This window comes from Carex rostrata, chromosome 7 (assembly GCF_964058835.1).
Source record: "Carex rostrata chromosome 7, lpCarRost1.2, whole genome shotgun sequence".
Lineage (NCBI taxonomy): Eukaryota > Viridiplantae > Streptophyta > Magnoliopsida > Poales > Cyperaceae > Carex > Carex rostrata.
In genome coordinates this window covers 8579559-8596944 of record NC_135924.1, presented here as the reverse complement: position 1 = coordinate 8596944, position 17386 = coordinate 8579559, and the positions used below count along the sequence as shown (strand labels likewise).

At 36.3% G+C, this 17386-nt stretch overlaps 1 protein-coding gene across 1 annotated transcript; it reads right to left on the bottom strand.

Moving 5' to 3' along the window:
- Window positions 1-2135: 2135 nt before the first annotated feature.
- LOC144556701 (lysine-specific demethylase JMJ29-like) lies at window positions 2136-11690 on the bottom strand. The gene is made up of 13 exons (XM_078305098.1): window positions 11572-11690; window positions 6130-6263; window positions 5901-5994; window positions 5649-5799; window positions 5484-5547; window positions 4542-5403; window positions 3798-4127; window positions 3231-3485; window positions 3068-3140; window positions 2842-2927; window positions 2633-2752; window positions 2429-2504; window positions 2136-2273 (listed from the first exon to the last, which is right to left on the bottom strand). The coding sequence occupies exons 2-13, from the start codon at window positions 6261-6263 to the stop codon at window positions 2248-2250; spliced, it is 2271 nt and encodes a 756-aa protein (XP_078161224.1). The 5' UTR covers window positions 11572-11690; the 3' UTR covers window positions 2136-2247.
- Between the last annotated feature and the right edge of the window lie 5696 nt (window positions 11691-17386).

The window sequence follows — 17386 nt, the reverse complement described above, 5'->3', positions numbered from 1 at the left end:
CAAAAACAAAAAAACCAGAAAAAAAAAGCAAAAAAAAAAAAAAAAAAAAAAACCCGTACCCGCCCTACCCGTACCCGTACCCGCCTTACCCGTCAAGGGTACACGGGTAAGGGTATAGGACGGGTAGGGTATGAGTTTTGAAAATTATACCCGCCATACCCGTACCCGAATACCCTTGTACCCGAGTACACCCGTACCCGAGACGTACCCGTACTCGAGACGGGTATACCCGGGGTACCCGTACCCGCGAGTTGCAAACCACTACCTACAATAAAGCTGAAAGTTCGCTTCTTCACTTGAGAAAGAAGTGCCTCATTCCTTCGACTCAACACACGAAGTCGCGAACCAGTAGGCAGCACCGCAGCAGCCCCTTCTCCTCTTCTTTCGTTTTTTTTTTTTTGTAAGATCTCAATTTCTAGTTGTAATTAATTAATTGAATTAATGTTTGCATAATTCATGTAGAATTGAAATGGTTTGGTAAATTATTGCTTGAATTCTTGAATTTCACTCCTTACTCATTTTCTCAATTTCATTCAACTTTCTCAAATAATTAGTAATTAGTGGTACGTTTTCTAATTGAAAATTTAAAATCATTATGATTGTGAGATATGAATTCATTATAAGATTGTTTCTTTAATTTTTTCTATGTAGATTGTTTTGATGTTTTGTTTTGACTTCAAGATATGCGAAACGATTTATCAAATAGGTGCTTTGTTACTTAATTTAATATTTATTTTTGTTAAATATTTTATTTTAAAAGTAAAAAATTATGACAATCGATAATTGTTGAATTTTTTTAAATTATTTAATAGTGCAACATGAAACTAAAATTGATATTCTGAGAGTGAGAGAAACTAGTTAGGCCCCCCCTAGTTTTCATTCTTGGTTCCGCCACTGACTGAGTTGGCTTGTGTCGAGTCAGACCAAACTCAAACTCATTAATTCTTACTCAAGTATGTGACAAGCGAGATAATTTTATATTAACTCGGTCCACTAAGAATGAGTTGTTACCGATCAAGTCACGAGCTAATACCAAGCGGGGCACGAGCCACGATTTTTTTTTTTGCCAGTCCTAAGGCATCACGAGATTTAAAAAAAAATACATTATTCACGTATCTCAAAAATGTTTGTTGGCTCCAGTTACTAATAACTGTTAACATCTTGGGCAAGTATATTCGACAAAAAGAAAGAAAAAAACGTCTTAATATTCAGTCAAAAATCAAATATTGTAAACAAATTCACTTCTAATCGATAGGACAAAATCATACTAGCAAAAAAACATATTCCATACAGCGACAGGGATATCAACTAGCAATAGCATACTGTACATAATTCTTTGACACTTGGTATATATTAGACTAAAATTGTGGCAGATGCGTACTGGATGTGCATTCTTAGAGAGAGCAAAGCTCGTTTAATCCACCGTGGAACAATGAGTGGCGAAACTCAAGTTTTTTATCATCTTCATCTTTGGTGGCCTATACAAATTTAAGAGTTGTAGAAATTTAAGCATATATATAGAGACGCATAGATATGGAGAAACACTTTGCTGTGTGCTTATCATTTTTTTTCTAAGGTTAGGGGGCGAAATGCCTTATCATTTATTGACTTATTGTTAATGGATGAAGCAGGAGAAAACAAATACCACCTGCCACGCTTCTTTTTCACAGGCTCTTCTATTAATTTTTGTTCAATTTCAGCATCAACATCTTTGTTCCCTTTCTCAGGTCTGTTAAATAAAAGTGCATTCATAACTTGAACAACAAATGAAGGCAAGAACACATCAATCTGACACCACAGTGAAACATTACCTTATTAACAGCAAACTCAGACCATAATGGGTTAGTTTGCGTCTAATTGGCATTACTATATTGAAAAAAGTAACACAATTTGGTCCAGTCAATCAATCAATCAAACTCCCATGTTATTCTAAGTACATTGCATTTAATGTTTCAACAAAATTGGTTTATCCTTAGTTGATGCATATTCTGAAGTAAAGAGCTGTATAAATAAGGGTATCTTGATCCCTTCCTGGCTTAGTGTTCATTTCTGAGATTTCAGGCCATCTAGCATATTAACAACCCCCTTCCCAAAGCACAGTCTGGTCAAATACCATACCAGTTCAGAGAGCTCACCTTCCATGCTTCCTTTTCATACCAGCTTCCTTGGGTCCTCCACCATTGATATCCTTCTTAACCTTGTTTGCTGGATTTTCTATTTCTGATGTTCTTTCTATGCTTTCAGATTCTATATCTTGTTTAACTTTCTTAGGTCTGTAACAAAACATAACAGTGTACTTGTTTGTTAGTCAAACAAATTTATGAGACACACAGCCTTCAAAAGAATTACAAGATGAATCATCAAAAACCTAGCTACAGTACATATAGTGGAAAAATAATCATGTAAGACGAGACAATTTTTAGCTCACCGTCCGCACATGATCTTTTTTTGAACCTTACGCCTTGTACCTGCAGCATCATCAGTGGCTTTCTTCTTGTTTTTACCTTCGATGTCATCAATGGCATTCTTCAGAGCATAAATTGCCATTTTCTTGACCTGTTGCACATTAAACCCTAGAGTAACAAACTTTTTGTCCGCGTGTGCAGTTCAGTGCATGAGAGTTATAACAAACCTCAAGTTTATCTTCCTTTGTTATGTGGTCTTCAGGAAGGAGACGAAACTCATTGGAGAGTTCAATACATTGGCCAAAGTTCTCAGGCGATACAAAACTGAGTGCCACCTTTATACATGACTGTTCAATACATAACAAAAACATATAAAAAGTAACAAACTAACATCAGTATTCTATCAGACCAGAACATATAAAGTTTGGTTTAGTACCTTCAGGTTTCTAACTTGACGAGGGCAGCCAGCTGGGATAAACACTGCCTCACCAAGCTTTTGCTCAAATGTCCATGCCTCAATACCTACGAGCAAAATGAAAGAATACAATTTTTTTTAAATGAAAACACATCTAAAAGCTATTTGATTTGTATCTCACAAGAGTAACAATGCAAAAGTTTCCAATAGCAAATAGGGGAGCCAAAAATAAGAAATTTTAACCTACCAGATTCCTCCTTCAGCCTCCTTTTATGATCCATAGTCAAATAGAAAGATTGGTCATGGATAGGGTGGTCAACCTATCAATAGTGCCACAAAATCTCATATCACTCATCCAAAGGAGGGCCATCCTGATAATTTTAAGAATCAGTATAAAAAAGAGCGCCAACCTTTTCCACGGGCTTGTTCTCATAATGTGTAAATTCCCTTGAATATTTCATGAGATATTCCTTCAATTTAGGTACATCTTCCCTTCGCCAAATATCCCACAGAGCACCCCCATAGTCATCAATTTCTGAATCATCAGATTCTATATTTTTATTTCTCTCCTTGTCCACAACTTTAGATTTTCTATGTTTTCTTTCTATGGCCTTGCGCTGGTCATCAGTGAGCTTTACTCCAGAAGTATGTGTCAAAATGTTCACCTGGTAAAACAAGAGATACTAGTTGTTTTAGAATTTACCTACATACAAAATTTAGATGTACAAACATTATCTATTATTTGGAACTCGAAGTGGAAAAACAATTTTGATACCAATGTGCCCCAGCCCCCAGGTAACATGATCTGCTGAACTGCAGGGATTGGTATGTTTGGAGGCACCTTGTGAACACACCAGGAAAGCCATTATGGTCTAATTCAAACAAGCAAATTTCAATCTTCACCCCAAGGGAGCTAAACACGGACATAAGTTAATCATGGCCATAATAAAAACAAGGGCAAAACAATCCAAAGTTACCGCATCGGACATGTTGCAGTGAAGTTTAGTTACAGAATCACCCTCCACCAGCTCCTCTCTAATTCCATATGCAATGTAAGTCTTTGGGCCCAAGTCAGGCTTTAGCATTTTTGCTGGCAGCTTCACAGCCAGATTGAGGGGTCCACATCTGGGATCAGTGTACTCTTTGAAAGGCAGTGCAGCAACAAATTCGACTCCATGACGCGGCAACCTCTCATCAAATGAGCTTTCAGGCGGCCAGTCTTTTAACTTTAGCAGCTGGGGCCAACCGTCCTCATGGGAAAGCCCCTTTTCATAGCCAGTAAAGAACTGGTGTATATTTACCTCTATCTGCCAAAATTAGGAAGAAAACTATTTATAGATATAATTTAAAAAAATGACTAATTGCAAGATAAAAGATTACAAAATCAGGAGTGTTGTAATGTCATTCTCATTGTGGATATATTGTACAAAGGCTTAACAAACAAGTCAAATACAAAAGGAAACACTGTTATCATGTGTCTAACTTTGCGTCCTATAAAAGTTCTTGCATTTTACCAATTTGCATTGACTCTAAATGCCAGGAAAACAAACTGTCAAGAAGCCTACAGCAAGGAGCATTTTACAAATTTTAAGGATGAACTTATTATATAGAGTCCGATTAAGTTCCAGAATGTACTGGCATTGTTTCACACCAGTCAGTACATAATGGCTGTGTACTGAACTTGACTGTTGAAGGTATTTCAAAGTAACACTGATACATACAAAACTCAAGTCCCGAAAGTCAAGGGCCATTACAGCCAGTCTCCCCACTTGATCCTTAATCTTAGTGTCTCTTAGGGCACGCCACATCACCATTGGCTCCCAACTCAGACCTGATGTCAGCTCAAGGACGTCCCGTACAATTACGGGTTCACCCTTCATCCAGTGCTTCTGGAAATGACCCAATTCCCCCTCTCCCTCCCTTCCCAGAGGACAATACACATAATTATCCTCTGTATCCTTTCTGTTAGCAGCTTTCCTAGAATTAAGTTTCCCATGTTTTGTTGAGCAGTCACATTTACTAATAAACCCATTTTCTTCAAAGTTTGGGTTTGCACTGGCCATTTCAGTGATCTTTTGAAACAACTGAGAGACAATTTTTTCTCCAACAACTGATTTCAATTCTAAAATTGAGCTACCACAACCACCAAGTTTCTCTGGTGGACATGGTATTTGACCATTGGCTCGTGGGGTCCACGCATGAAGTCTTATAGAAGACAACACCTCTTTCCCACCTGGCACCTCTGCACCACCACAAACTGCCGCTTCACCTACCGGCAATGCCTCTTTGCCAAACAGACATGCCACTTTATCATTTAGAATTGCTTCTTCACCACCTAGCACAGGCACTTCACCTGGCAATGCTAATTTGCCATTGGTTGCTGTCTCTAGGCCATTCTGCACTTCCACTTTAGCACCTGGCATTACATCACTATGCAGCACAGCCTCTTGGCAACGGGACACAGCTTCATCAGCTGTGGGTCGATGATTTTCCCGCAACTCTCGACAGCAGGCTAGACAGAGATCATAAGCACAGTTATGACAGGTCCGGTGAAAATCAACAATGGAGGTTTGGCATCTATTACTACACAAGAAACATTTAATAAGTGTTAGAACACACATGAATTTGCAAAAAGAAACACAAATCAGGAAAGAAGATCATACCAGTACATCCGCTCATCCATATCACATTTAGCTAGTGGTAGCTCAAGCTCTTTTGCGTCAAGACCTTCAAAGTTGGCAGAGTAAAAGTGGATGAGAAAAAACATAGCAAGAAGTATAAATATTACCACATAGCATTACAAATGCAAAGGCAAAAGGTTTAACTACCTTTGATTCTGGCCTCAATTTCTTTCTCTCCAATTTGCTCATCATGAAATTCCTTTAACCAAGGGTATAAATATTTCACAATCCGCCTTGCATACGTAACTTCATCTTCTCTTGATAACTTTGTCTCAGGAGTTCCTTTCTTCTCGCAATTCTGAAATGAGAAGGACAAAGGGAAAAACGATTAAAACTAATAGGACAACAGGATCTACATTTCAACTAAGTACTAGCAAGAAGGAAGAATCTTTACAGTACCAGATTTATTTTTCTAAGGCAACCTTTGCAGTTACAATTTCCGCGACAAACCGGGCACTTCTCAGCAATTTCTTGTTCTGACAAGAGGTGGTACCTGGTCAAAATATTCAGTTAAAATTGGTATTGAAATTCCCCTTTGGCACTTTAGCATAACAAGACATCTGTAATGTTAAACAAAAACTTATGTAAAATTGAATTGATGAACTACAAATTTGCAATGATGAAATACCAGCGCGTCATGCAAGGGACACAGAATCGTTTAGTTTTACAAACAGTGCAGTGCACCACTCTTCCTTTGTCGTTTCTTTGGCACTGGTGACACATTAAAGAATCCTTTCCTTTAATTAACTTTCTCTTCTCCATCTATAAACAAATAAAAAATATAAACTTTGAAGATTTCAGCCAAAAGTTACTTTATTAATTAATGAATTAGGCTTATATAGAGCCTTACAAAGCACTATTACAAATAACCCCTAGACTATTTCATAATGACCTATTTACCGATAGACCCCCCAAAACTATTTTAATACAATAAACGATAAACATACATAAATCTCAACACTCCCTCTCAAGATGGGCAAAAGATATCCATCAAGCCCATCTTGTCACAAAACCTATTTAGATTTATTAAACTAAGTCCTTTGGTGAGGCAATCAGTTACTTGATCTCCAGTAACTACATGACTCAGCTCCAATAGTTCACTTTCTAGTTTTTCCTTTATAAAGAACCTATCGATCTCCACATGCTTAGTTCTGTCATGCTGCATAGGATTGTTGACAATGCTGATCGCTGACTTGCTATCACACCACAATTTCATTTTAGCTCCATGATTCACCTTGAGCTCTTCCAACAACCTCTTCAGCCACACCATCTCCGCAACTCCCAATACCATAGCCCTGTACTCGGCTTTTGCTATCGATCTCGCAACAACTGGCTGCTTCTTGCTCTTCCAAGAAACCAAGTTGCCCCCTACGAACATGCAATAACCAGCTGTGGACCTCCTGTCATCTTGGCAACTGGCCCAGTCAGAGTCACAATAGCCCTCAATGTTCATGTGCCTATTCTGCCTGAAAATCAAGCCCTTCCCCGGTGCACTCTTCAGGTACCTCAGAATGTGATACACTGCGTCCATATGGCCCTTCCTAGGGTCATGCATGTAGCGGCTCACTACGCTCACTGCAAATGAGATATCGGAACGAGTATGTGTCAAATAGATCAATCTGCCTACCAGTCTCTGGTATCTCTCACGATCAACCTGTTCTCCTGCCTCTGCACTTATCTTGGCCTTCACATAAATTAGAGAAACTGCATGCTTGTACCCCAAGATGATTGTCTCTGTAAGCAAGTCTAGGACATACTTCCTTTGGGATAGAACAATCCCCTCTACTTCGCGAGCCACCTCAATCCCAAGGAAGTACCTAAGCTGTCTCAAATCCTTCACCTCGAATTCATTTTCCAATTTTGCTTTCAACTGTGCAATTTCCCCCTCATCATCCCCGGTAATGATCATATCATCAACATACATAGCCAGCATAGTAATGTGACCATCATGTTGTCGAGAAAACACCGTGTGGTCAGCATTGATTTGCTGATAGCCCATGCCTACCATAGCCTTCCTAAACCTATCAAATCAGGCCCGAGGAGATTGCTTCAACTCATAGAGCGACTTCTTGAGCCTGCACACTTTACCCACTGTCTGGTTTGTGCCAAACCCTGGTGGAACCTCTATGTACACCTCCTCCAACAAATCACCATGAAGAAATGTATTCTTCACATCGAGTTGGTGTAACTGCCATCCCTCATTCATTGTCATGGAAACTAGTGTCCTCATTGTGCTCATCTTCGCCGCGGGTGCAAAAGTCTCATCATAGTTAATGCCATAGGTCTGACTGTACCCCTTCGCTACCAGCCGAGCCTTGTAGCGCTCAACCAGACCCTCTGAATTCTGCTTTACTGTGAAGACCCACTTGCATCCAACAGCCTTCTTGCCTGGTGGTAGTGACACAAGTTCCAAGATTTTGTTCTTGCAAATGGCACTGAGCTCTTCTAGCATGATTGCTTTCCACTTCAAATCTCCTTTAGCAACCTGCCAACATTTAGGGATAGAGACAGTGTCTAATGATACAATGAATGCTCTATATACTGGTGATATGTGTGAATAAGAGACAAATTGAGCAATCTCATGCGAAAAACCATATCAGTCAGGAGGAATGCCTGCATTCTCGCGAGTCCTTACTGAAAGAGGAGTGGGAGGAGTAAAAAGAGGAATCATAGCACCTGTGTATTCTGAGTCTGAGATGGATGGTGTGTCTCAGGAGTCAGATTAGACAGGGACAAGGGACTTGGCACAGGTGGCACTGTAGGCACGGCTCCCTCACTCTGTTTATTTCTTCTCACATACACCTCACGATATCTCGACTCCCCTTGAGCCTGAGTTCTACCACCTTCGGGCCTATTTCTCTCAACTTCCGGCTCATCCACAGCCGAATCCTCCTTTTGCAGCTCAACCCTGGCCGAATCCTCCTTTTCCGGCTCAATCCTAACCGAATCCTCATTTTTCGGCTCAATCCTAGTCGAATCCATCAGTGGGCAAGGAATACCACTCACACTCACCATCCTCCTCTCACCATCACTACTACTCTCCCCCTCTCGCGTCATACCTCCTGTATCGAGCGAGTCTCCAAAGGGTGATGTAGTTTCTGAGGAGCAGTAAGGTTCGAGCTCACGAAATGTAACATCCATACTCACAAACAATATCCTCTCTACTGGACTCCAGCACACATAACTCTTTTGAGTACCAGAATAACCCATAAAGATGCATTTAACCGCTCTGGGATCCAACTTTCCTACTATTGGTCTGTTGTCTTTCACAAAGCACACACAGCCAAATATCTTTGGAGAAAGAATACCCCCATTATCTCTTTTCAACATCACACACGGAGTCTGCCAGTATAACACTCTAGATAGCATTCTATTGATCAATTGTGCGGCTATCATTACTACTTGTCTCCACAAATGTTTCGGAACATTCATTGAGATCATCATGCACCGGGCTACCTCCAACAAGTGTCTATTCTTCCTCTCTGCCACTCCATTTTGTGCTGGTGTGTAAGGGCACGTGGTCTGATGATGTATCCCATAAACTGACAAATACTCATTGAATGCCTTGTTTGTATATTCGATTCCGTTATCAGATCTCAGTGCCTTCACCACAGCACCAAACTGAGTCTGAACCGCCTTATGAAAATCATTGAAGCAAGCAAGTACATCATTCTTGTTCTTCATCAAGTACAACCATGTGACATGAGAATAACAATCAATGAAAGTCACAAAAAATCTATACCCATTCATCGAAGTTGTTGAGCAAGACCCTCATACATCCGAGTGTACCAGATCAAAGGCATGAGAACTCCTACTTCCTGAGCTTACATACGAACTCCTTGCATACTTTCCAAACTCACATCCATCACACACAAGTTTCTGTTTGTCAGCTTTCTCATACTTTGATGGAAATAAACGTTCCAATAGGCTGAAGGAAGAGTGTCCCATCCGCTGATGAATAAAAAGCAACTCATCCTCCACACTCACTCCAGATCCTCCTGCCTCCACTCTATCGACCATAGATGCCAGTGCTGTGTCCATACCTTTTCTATCCATGTACCATAACCCATCACGCCATGTACCAGTTCCAAGTATTCGACCTGTCCCCTTCTCCTGAAAGACCATCTTCGGAATATCAAAGGTTACAATGCATTTCTGCTCACGAATAATAACACTAATGGACACCAAGTTTACGAGAAATGAAGGAACATGCAACACATTGGTCAGAGTCACTGAATCGGTACATCTCACAGTACCCTTACCAACCACGGACTGGACAGTACCATCGGCTGTCTGAAGTCTACTATCCAATCTAGTGATCTAGTAGTGAATTTAGAGGCAAGAGTAAGTGTGTCAGCGACCATACTCTTCCCCTTACTTGCTCCTTTCTGCCTCCTCCTGACTATCTCCATGATCAGATCCTCCTCAGATAATCCCACAATAGCTTCTTTCTCTTCCTTTACAACCATCAGATTTGCCCGGTTGCCTCCTGTTCCACTTCTTCGGCCCTCACGGCCGAGTTCACAGTTCCCAGACTGCCCCCTACCACCTGCATCTCTCATTTGGTGACTTAGGGCAAACCTTGATCAGATGATCTGTTTCCCCGCAGTTGTAACACCTGCGAGTCTCCCCCTGGGCACCTGTCATACCTGATCTCGAAGCAGCCAAAGCTGATCGCGCACCTGGAGGTCCACTTGGCTCAGCATGCATCCTCATGCGACTCTCCTCCTGCATCATCTCAGCAATGACATCATCATGAGGTGCCAAGGTATTGGTCGAGACAGATCACACGCGATTCCTTTCCTTTCTTGATCCGATCACTCGTATCTCTCGTAAAGACCCGATCGTGCTCCCTCAAGACCTGGATCCACCTCATCTCCTTATCTCCCCCTCTTCTTCTTCTTCTTGACCCGATCTTGATCTATCTCATCAAGATTTGAGTTTAAAAAACCCAATCAAACCTCGATCCAAACCCGCTTCTCGAGTATCGTGGGGTAGAGGCCCCCCACGCCGGCCAATCAACACAAAGAGATTACCTTTGGTGGCCGACCAACTCTAGAAGAAGAGAAGATAGGAGCGAGACAGTACTGTAACGACTCGATTACTGTAGCAGCTAGAGTTAGGTTTAAGTTTTTTTTAAGGCTTTGATACCATGAAGATTTCAGCCAAAAGTTACTTTATTGATTAATGAATTGGACTTATATAGAGCCTTACAAAGCACTATTACAAATAACCCCTAGACTATTTCATAATGGCCTATTTACCAATAAACCCCCCAAAACTATTATAATACAATAAACGATAAACATACATAAATCCCAACAAACTTCGTTAAACTTTCCAAGCAAAACTTAAACCTATTAATTAGCCCTCTTGTTCAGCTTCTTTTTGGGATTATTTATGAGGTTTAACTAAATTTGTGCTCATATGTATACATGCAAACAGTGATTTCCATAGCAACAATAAAAAAAAAAAAATCAAGGTGTTTACAAGCCTAGATGGTAATTAATGCACTATGTCATCATATAGCACTTCAGGCTGATACTTGAGTCCTATCATTAGAAAGGAACATGAACTCTTGAGTCTTATCATTTTATAGCTTTGGCCTTTGACAGAGCAAAGCGACGCCTTTCTCTAGGATTGTGGGACCATCCTTGTACATCCACCGAAGTGAGACTTTGCCAAAAATTTGGCTATTTATGGATAAATCATCCCCAGAAAAAAGGTTCTGAGGATGTAGTTGCAAAATTCTTGTGTGAGAAAACACCATAAAAGTACAAAAAAAAAAAAATCAGATAATAGAGGGAAGAAGGTAAGATCAGTTTTTAATGGAGAAAAGCACCATTCTTTCAGTTGAATTCCTAGAATCCAGAACAACTCTTAGAAATCGCACTAAAAGTTTTCCTACAATAATGATTGAATGAAGATATTGGCTGAATCAATACTAATACTTCTACTTCGAGACACTAAAAAAACAAAAAAAAATAGCCCAAGGTGATATAATTAGAAGTCCGAAACTGACTTAGAAAATACCCCAAATATTAATTAAGAAGATAAGGCGAAATCAGACCTTAAAAACCTCAATTTAGTCGTCTTTCGCAGACCTCTCTATGCTAGGACGCTCTCGCAAGTCGCAACACCACGGTAGACGAATTGGCTTCCAGATGAAAATGCCCGATCAACCTCCTAACAAAAAAAAGGTAACAAAGAGAAGCCAATGCAGCTGGGTATTCTTTTTGTTCGCACCTTTCTTGTTTGGACAGGTAAAATCGGAGGAGGAAATGTAAATGGGTTTGTAGTTTTGTAGGGTTAGATTTGAGAATTTATTGGGGATTCGAAGAGGCGGGAAAACGCAAGGTGGAAAGAAAGAGACAAGGAAATTAGTACTGATCTGTCACGCCACGGAAAAGGCACGTCACGTCGTTAAATTTAAGTGATGTGATTAACGTGCGACGTGACATGACTGTATTGAAGTGAAAATTAGGCATCATGTCACATTATACAAATTAGTACGTCACATTACGTCATGAAATATAAATAATTCATTTTTTTTAAATAAATATTCATATTTTTTGAGTGTTCAATGGTATTAGTACTCATATTTTTAAATAAATATTCATATTTTTAAATAAATATTCATATTTTTTGAGTGTTCATAGTACTGTATTATTTCTCATAGTACTAATTTTTATTTTCTTGCTTTAGTTTAATGAATATTTATAATTTGAATTTTTAATGTAATGTTAGATGTTTAATGGATTTTTTTTAAAAATATTTTTTGCAATATTATTTACTTAATTTTGAATTATTCATATTTTTTATATTTTTTTTCTAAACTTTCAACGATGTAAAAAAGAGTTTGACACGACTGATTTACGTCATATCACATTATGGCGTGACTACACATGACCTGACTGTCTCTCACTATTTTGATCACGTCATGTTGTATCATGTAAAAAAAAAAATTAATCACGCCACGTTACATTACATAAATAAATCATAACGTATTTATCGTATCACATCACCACGTGTCACATATTTCTTTTTCTAAAAAAAAAGAATGGAATCCGGAGTCTACTTCCTTTGCATTAACACACCATTTGAATTTAGTTTCAGGCCGTCCGGTTTCGGACCACACCTGACGGCCTAAATAAATTGGAATCCGAGTCATTTATTTAGTTATTTTTTGATGAAATTAGTCATTTATTTTAGTTCTTAGTTTCCTAAATAGTAAATACTACCAGAGATCTAATAAAGCGATAAAAGAGTTGGATTTCTATAAAATAACGATTTTAAAAAAAAATTAAATATTACCGTCTAGTTAATTTGTAATTATAATCACACTCACATCGATAATTAACTAAAAAATATCACATTCACATCGCTAATTAAGTGAAAAAAAAATGGATGGTATAAACCATCCCGTGTAAGTAGTAGATAAGTTAATTTTTTTAATAGGGACAAATATTTCCATAACTATTTGAGTTTAGATGAGAAGCAATTAGTATATCTTTTTTACTTTCTGTTATTTTATTGGAAATTTAAAGTATATCAAGCTTCTTTTTTATATCATGATGAACACGTTTTTTTATTTACAAATTCATTATATATGATAATTACAAACTGTTGTTTCTAGCAATAATTTTTTTTTTGTCTATTTGACTAATTTGCAAAATATATAATTATTGAATTTTATGATTTCTTTTATTTTAGAATTATGCAGATTCAAATCAATTGGAATTGCAATGTAGATTGCTTGAACTAAAGAAATTATGAATACATTTATCAAAGATTTAATTTGTAATATTTTAAATTTGGTAAAGTGTGTTTGATGTTGTTTCAACAGAATACAAATGTTGGTAACGTTTGTAAAATATTATAACTATTTAACCTATAAGAAAACACTAAGGAACAGCTTAATCAAATACAAAAGAATTGAAAACGTTACCATAACGTTTTAAAACTTTTGTAATGTTTTAATTAAATTTCAAACTTTCAAAATTCTTGTTTTTGATCAAGTTTTCACAGAGTGAAATCGTTGGTAACGTTTTGATCAATCTCGTAGAAAAAAAAACATAAATTCAAATTTTAAACTAAAACGTTGGTAATGTTTTAAGCCAAAATGCTCATTCTGGAGGTCTCTATAAATAGACCTGTGGGATTTCTTCCCCACTTAACCTAACCAACCCTAATTTTTTCAAAAGCGTTTTTTTTTGAGCTTGAGTTTCACCATTGTTCATTGAGCTTAAAACTTCAATATCTCTCAAACAATCTCAAATCTACTTCACTAATCTTAAGTTCGATTAAGTTAGAGTGAGATCTTGAGTATTCTTCTTGAGGATTTAAACTTTGAGACTTTGTTTTCGCCTTGAGTTGGCCGTGTGACTTCCCGTTGATTGTAAGGGATCACTGGTTCACAAGTTGTAATTCTTTCTCGTTGGGTATAGAAAAGCGCACCTAGAAGAGGTTACGACGCCCCGGAAATGTAGGCCTTTGTTTTGCTAAACTCCATTATCATTTCGCGTGTCAAATTTTTCTAAACTCATCTATTTATTTTTAATCGCAAATATTTTTTAATTTTAAGCGATTAGCGGTGCATTTAGTATAACACAAACATCAAAACAATGCACTAAGCATATATTAAAAGTTTTTCCAGAACAAGACAATCCACTAATTAAATTAAGCTAAAAGAAACAAATTAAGCCATCTGTAAAACAAAAGTTTTTTCATAATCAAATAACAAAATATTCTGTTTAAAATTTTCTTTCATTTAATTTCAAGGAAATTAATAAAACAATCTTTAATTTCTACTGTAGTTGTTGATTTAGGTTTATATAACTAACTTCATGGGAGAACAAGCTAAAACGAAACATAAATAAGTTTGCATTTATGTCTTATATACAAATGCGGACAAATTTGTATTTTCTTACGACCTGTTTCTTCTTTTAAATATTCTCAAATAGACTTGCTAATTAAAGAAGCAAAATAAATCGAACTAGGGAAGATTGATGGAGGTACTATTAGTTAGATCTTTTAAATTGTATTGGGTTGATAACAATATTTTTAGTGTCAGTATCAGCCGAAATTTTTATTAATACCCTTCTAAAAAAATAAACAAAAAAACCCTCTAATTTTGGAGAATTCAAAAACTATCCAGGCTGTAACAATAAATAGTGTCTCTCCAAGACTGGGGCCGTCATTTTTCGTTGCGGCCTTGCAAAAAAAAAAAAAAAACATAAACTTTTGTTGTTTTAATTACTTTCTTTAATGATTTTCAAAAATATAAAGAACAATTAATAATTTGAATATGTTAGAATGAACATCAAATACAAATATAATATAGATGTATTAAAAGGACTCCGAAATATTTTTCATACAGGGTTTTTCTCGAATGTAAAAAAAAATAATCTATTTTTTAGCGTGTTACTAAAAAAAATGCTATGAATCTGAATAAAAAAATTATCGTGATCCAGTTGAAAAATAAAAGAACAGTATTTCAAATCTTTCATAATAATTATTAATTAGAGAAGTTATTTTCGTGAATCCATCAACATTTATTACTTGGACATAACTTTTGTTATCTCTTTGCTTTAATGCGGGCTGAATCAGAACTTTTGTTTTCTTCTTTCATGCTCTATTTTCACTTCATCCAGAAACAATTAGATTATCAAATTAATTTTCAAGTTCTATCTCAACAAAGGTAAGGCAGACTATTTAATTACTTCTTCAAACAATTTCAAATTATTGCTTTTTTTATTAATTGTGTACTGGATTGATTCAAATAATAAAAAAAAACTAATTTATATATTCTTTTGATTATAGTCGACAATTACATTTGAACATGAGAAAAAAAAAACTTGAGTTACTCAATTTCAAGTACGAAACTCGTGATGATATATTTAATGGTATTACAGTGTTTAAATCAGCTAAATGATACACATTATCTATTTGTAGTTTAAAGTCAGAAAAATATGTGGTTATACAATGTGATAGAGGTGGTCGATATCGTGATATACATGATATGCCTTTTGATGAAAGTGAAAAGACAACGGGAACATATCAAATCAATTGTCCTTTTTAAATTAAGAGTAAAAAGACAGATGAAAGAGTTTGGATAGTTGAAATACCTAACTTATCGCACAACCATGAAGTATCAACCGATATCTCCAACTATCATTCTCTTCAACAACTATCACAAGCAAATATCGAGAGTGTTGATCACATGACTCGATCTGGAATACCACCTAGACATATTCTCTCTTCTTTACACCAAAAGAATCCAAAGCTTAAAGCTGTTTCTACAGCAATGTATAATGTGAAGACAAAAATTCGTAGAGCAATGATTCAAGCTTTATTTGAAGAAACAGAAGAAGGTGAGTTTAAGTATGATATTTTACAAAATGAATGTGATGCTCTTACACATCTTTTCTTTATACATCTCATGTCAATTATTCTGGTTAAGAATTTCTTGAGTGTTTTCGTCATGGATTGTACCTACAAAATAAATAAGTATAAGATTTGACTTCTTGTTGGGGTCTCATACTTTAACACCTCATTTATGCTAGTTGTGCATTTTTAAAGAATGAACGAGAAGAAGATTTCATATGGACACTAAGCATGTTTAATAAAGTTCTTTCAAAATAGACTCAACCTTCGGTTATAACGTCAGATAGGCAACAAACATTTATAAATTATGTAAATGTGATATTTCCAGCTACTACACATTTTCTTTTTATGTGGCATATAAAAAAGAACTTGATGATGAATTGTCGAAAAGACTTTGATTCCAAAGAGGAGTACAATATTTTTCTATCTATCTGAAACAAGTTAGTTATTCTTTGACTGAAACAAAATTTGATCAAAATTGATTGGAACTTCAATCACTTTATAAAAAAAAAATACACTCGGTTACATAACAAAGGTAATATTTATTGTTTCAATCTATTTATATGAAATATTATTTTTACATCCAAATTTTCAAAACTTTCTATTAACGGCTATTGGAATTGACAATAATTCAAATTATTTACGAATTGACAATGTCACAAAAAAAAAAAACCAAGTTATCTGGAGAATATTGAAAAACACAATTTTTTTATTTCATAATGGTACACGCAAATTTTTTGTCTTTATAAATACAATTATACAATTGATTTTTTTTTTATTTCTCAATCTAGCTTTTTGGAGTACATTATGTAATTATTATTACTTAAACAATACTATTACTTTATTTATTTGGAATACATTTTTTTTAATAAGTGTTGGCGATCCTACAAAGATAGTTTCTCTCAAAGTTGAAATGGCACTGAATTTGAAAAGGCTTTCATCGCTCTACGGAGCTGATCTGACAATTACTATAAAAGATTTGATAAGATTTGGATTACATTGTTTTCTTTTGACGAAAGGATAATATAGTCCATTTTTTTGCGCCGATTAAAAAGGGATCTGTTAAAATCGACACCTCCGTTTTCACCCCTACACTGACAGACCCCATATTTTGTTCTATTCCTGTTTCGAAAGTAATATACCTTATTGAGTGAGTCTATGGTACTATGCATATCACACGGGTTGTTACCGTGTTACGGCTCTATATTCGAGTTTTCAAATTCTAACGGTCGATCCAAACCATTCATCTTGTTCTCCATATTAATATGTATTTGGAGACCAAATTTTACATTTTTTGAAAATTTTTTACTATTTTTTTAGATATTTAGAAAATCACTTGATCTAAAAATTCTGGACCATCCAAAAATAGTGATTTTCAATAAATCTAAAAAAATAGTAAAAAGATTTCAAAAAATATAAAATTTGGTCTCCAAACACATATTAATATGGAGAACAAGATGAACGGTTCGGATCGACCGTTAGTATTTGAAAACTCAAAT